General features: G+C 36.6%; 1 protein-coding gene across 1 annotated transcript in view; it reads left to right on the top strand.

The window, feature by feature from the left end:
- Window positions 1–3,126, top strand: part of trmt10a (tRNA methyltransferase 10A) — a 25,417-nt gene extending 22,291 nt beyond the window's left edge. The window contains exons 6-7 of the mRNA XM_061913860.1: window positions 1–71; window positions 2,705–3,126. The exon at window positions 1–71 is cut by the window's left edge and continues 35 nt beyond it. Coding sequence (XP_061769844.1) covers window positions 1–71; window positions 2,705–2,871 — 238 coding nt within the window. The 3' untranslated portion in view covers window positions 2,872–3,126. The remainder of the gene's footprint in view (window positions 72–2,704) is intronic.
- Window positions 3,127–3,690: the final 564 nt, after the last annotated feature.

The raw sequence follows: 3,690 nt of genomic DNA, 5'->3' as shown, positions 1-3,690 counted from the left end.
CGATCACGCCCAGCTCCCTTTGAGCAACTTCGTCCAGATGAAGAGTCGGAAAGTTCTAGCAGTAAACCATGGTAAGGCTCGCAGAGGATAGCTATGAAAAACAAGACAAGATTTATCGATTAGTTTTCTAAGATGGTTAAACATAGATAATTAAAAGAAGGGCTGAATACCTTGACATTATTTATATTTGCTTTCATTCCATTGTAACGGCAAAGTGATAATTCTCTCTCATAAGTTTCAGTCGTGATAAGTAATGTCTCAATATTACAAAAACAAATTGTAATTTTCATAATGTCATAATATTGCAATACATTTTTAAATAAAATATTAGATTACCTTTAAAATCAGAATTATATTGTAATATACAAGAATAAATACTAAAACTATGTGAAACAGTTTTTATTTTTTGACATTAAGGAAATAAAACTCTTGAGTACAGCAATTAAGTGACGTGAGTTAAACGTTAAGGTAGAATTTTACAAAAATTTGAATTTTATTTTACGTGACATAACAGTAGGGTAATTATAGGTATTATAAATTCTTGTAAAGTTGTAGTATATAAGAAAAGTTCACGATGATGTTGTAATACTAAGAGAAAAATAAATACACTACATAGTAACATTACATGAACACCAGTGGCCTCATGTATTAAGTTTGCTAACACACAAAAACGTAGCGTCCGCCCTTTTTCATGGGGAAGTTGAGATGTATCAATCAATCAACAATTATTTATATCGCCCTTGATCACAGGTGTTTCAAAGGGCTTTACAAGCACACCTTCGATTTTGGATAAACACTGGTAAGAAGGCAATGGCATAAAGACCAAGCCCAGGGGCCTCATGTTTTAAGAGTTGCTGAATTGCCTACAAAAAATGGTCATACGTTAAAATCCAGAAAACATCGTACGCGTGAAAAAATTCAGATGAATTAAAGTGTGCACATGCACTAATCCAAGCACAATTCTTTTTTAAAATCCCAATCAATGTGGGATTGACCGCAGATGTTTGCGTAGGAGGGCCCCTTCAGACCAGGCCCAAGCCACACCCCCTTATAAATAGGCAATTCACATTGAAATTAGGTCAAGTGACTCAGATCTGTGCACATTTACCAATCAGAGGAGGTACTTCTTCTTTGTTGTGTTTCAAGTGAACAAACAATGTTGAGATTGTGAGGCTGTCAATGCTGCGGAGTCAGAGAACTGCACAAAGGAACAAATAAGTGGTGCTACGTCAGGAAGAAAAGGTTGGATGTGCATGGCCGCAACAGGCAAACGTACCGGCGATACAAGTAGCGCTTGAAAAGATGGTCGTTGCAATGATACGGAAAATTTTAGAAGAAGTGGGCGACCCTAATTACCCCAATATAAATATAATTGGAGTAACTTGCCACAAAATGTGTTCAGTAGCCTGCTCACAGGCAGATTAGTTTAATTTGAAAATTATGTCGTATTTTGACATGGTCTTAGTTTGAAGTTTCAACATTTTTAACATTAACTGTAACCAGGTTGATTAGAAATGTAGCCACCAAGGGGGTTAAGATAACAAAACATTATTTAAAACTTGAAATAATTTTAAACCATTTTTGATGACAAATCTGTTGAGCTTGCTTTTGTCAGGCAAGATAGTTTTGTTACAATTTAAGTTTTTGCTCTTTCAGAATCAACTAATTTGTGACTTGATATATTGTTGTCGTATGTTAGCATACTGATCTACAGTACGTAACTATTGTAATTGTATTGTGACTGGCGTTTGTGTTATTTGATAGCGCTTGTTAGCATATTAACCTGAGAGATAAGTTTAGTTCAGTCTGCCTTTGTTTTTATTCCTAAATTATTCATGAGTGTATCTAACAGTTTGTTGCAATACTTTTAACATGACAAGATTTGCATACAAAGGATTTGTATAATAATTAACATTTGCGTTCCTTCATTGCGGTCCTTCAGCGAATTGCCCTCGCCACAGCATTGTTTAGTGTGTATTTTTTACCTTTTTCATTGTTAACGGTGTCAAAATACTAAATCCGATATTGCTATAACCTTGTAAAAAGAAAAAGACACCATTTTTTTTCTTCCTTTAAAGTTCCACGTAAAGACTTAGCCAAAAAACTTAGCAGATTAATGAATGGTAACGTAATTAACAGATTTATGTAAACTAGTAAAACCAGAATTTGTACAAAAAAACTGCATCAAGCCTTATTTAGGGGCGGCATGGCGTAGTGGGTAGAGCGGCTGTGCCAGAAACCTGAGGGTTGCAGGTTCGCTTCCCACCTATTAACATCCAAATCGCTGCCGTTGTGTCCTTGGGCAGGACACTTCACCCTTGCCCCCGGTGCAGCTCACACTGGTGAATGAATGATGAATGAATAATGGTGGTGGTCGGAGGGGCCGTAGGCGCAAACTGGCAGCCACGCTTCCATCAGTCTACCCCAGGGCAGCTGTGGCTACAAATGTAGCTTACCACCACCAAGTGTGAATGAATGATGGGTTCCCACTTCTCTGTGAGCGCTTTGAGTATCTAACAATAGAAAAGCGCGATATAAATCTAATCCATTATTATTATTATTATTATTTTCACTTACTGTACACGTGGTCTAGATTTGTTTAGATATGCTTTTTCAACATTTTCAAGGTAGATCGTCCTAAAATTTCACATTATCTTGTTGGGCTAATTTTACGCAACCTTGTTTTTTTTGCACTTTTTGTCAGTTTTTGAGATTATCCTGGCATTTTTGGAGAAAGGCAGCTGGGCGGAGGCCTTCTTCTCTGTGTTACCTCCTAGAAAAGGAGCAACTGCCTTCGAGCAGAAAGGAGAAGAAGGAGAAAGAGCCAATCAGGAAGAAGAACAAGATGGCGAATCCGACAATGAAATATAAAAATGAGTTGCTATTTAATTAGTCTTTCTACTTTAGTTCGACCCTTTTATTTTAATGGAATTACCTTTCATTTCTAATTTCATTTTTGATGACTTTCTTGGGCCAAACAAACTGTTGTGCTGTCCTTTATACTTTGGTTTGGAGCCGAATGTGATTTATTTGAAAACAAATTGTACGGAATGACGTTATTGTTTCTGGTACTGAGAAAATGTATTATTTTAATAAAAATGTGAAATTATGTTTTGAGACAAGTAAGCATGGTATTTATTTGTATTTTTCTGTTGTGATAGAAATATAATTATAATCTTACCTTTACAAAATTACAGATATGTTAGAGTAAATTGAAATCAAATCAAATCAACTTTATTTATATAACACATTTAAAATTTACCACAGGGGTAGCCAAAGGGCTGTACAATGGGCAGGTTAAAAACGAGAACCGAGCAAACACAACACAACACAAACAGAACATGATAAAAAATAAATAAATAAAACATAAAAACAGGTTCACAGCAGGTGTATAATGGGGCGCCATTGCAGGATGGATATTACTCAGTGTTAAAAGCCATGGAATAAAAGTATGTTTTAAGAGAGATTTAAAAACAGGAAGAGAGGATGCTTGTCCAACACTCAGGTAGGTCGTTCGGGAGCTTGGGAGCAGCAGCGGCGAATGCTCTGTCACCTCTAAGCTTCAGCCTTGTGTCAGGGACCGTCAGTAGCAGCTGATCGGCTGATCTTAGGTGGGGCAGTAAGGCTGAAAGAGGTCGGAGAGATATGTTGGCGCGAGGTTGTTTAGACATTTAAAAACAAATAGAAAGA

Source organism: Nerophis ophidion, linkage group LG10 (assembly GCF_033978795.1).
Source record: "Nerophis ophidion isolate RoL-2023_Sa linkage group LG10, RoL_Noph_v1.0, whole genome shotgun sequence".
In the NCBI taxonomy this organism is placed as follows: domain Eukaryota; kingdom Metazoa; phylum Chordata; class Actinopteri; order Syngnathiformes; family Syngnathidae; genus Nerophis; species Nerophis ophidion.
The sequence above is the reverse complement of the archived record's forward strand: the minus strand, read 5'-3'. Positions and strand labels throughout refer to the sequence as shown.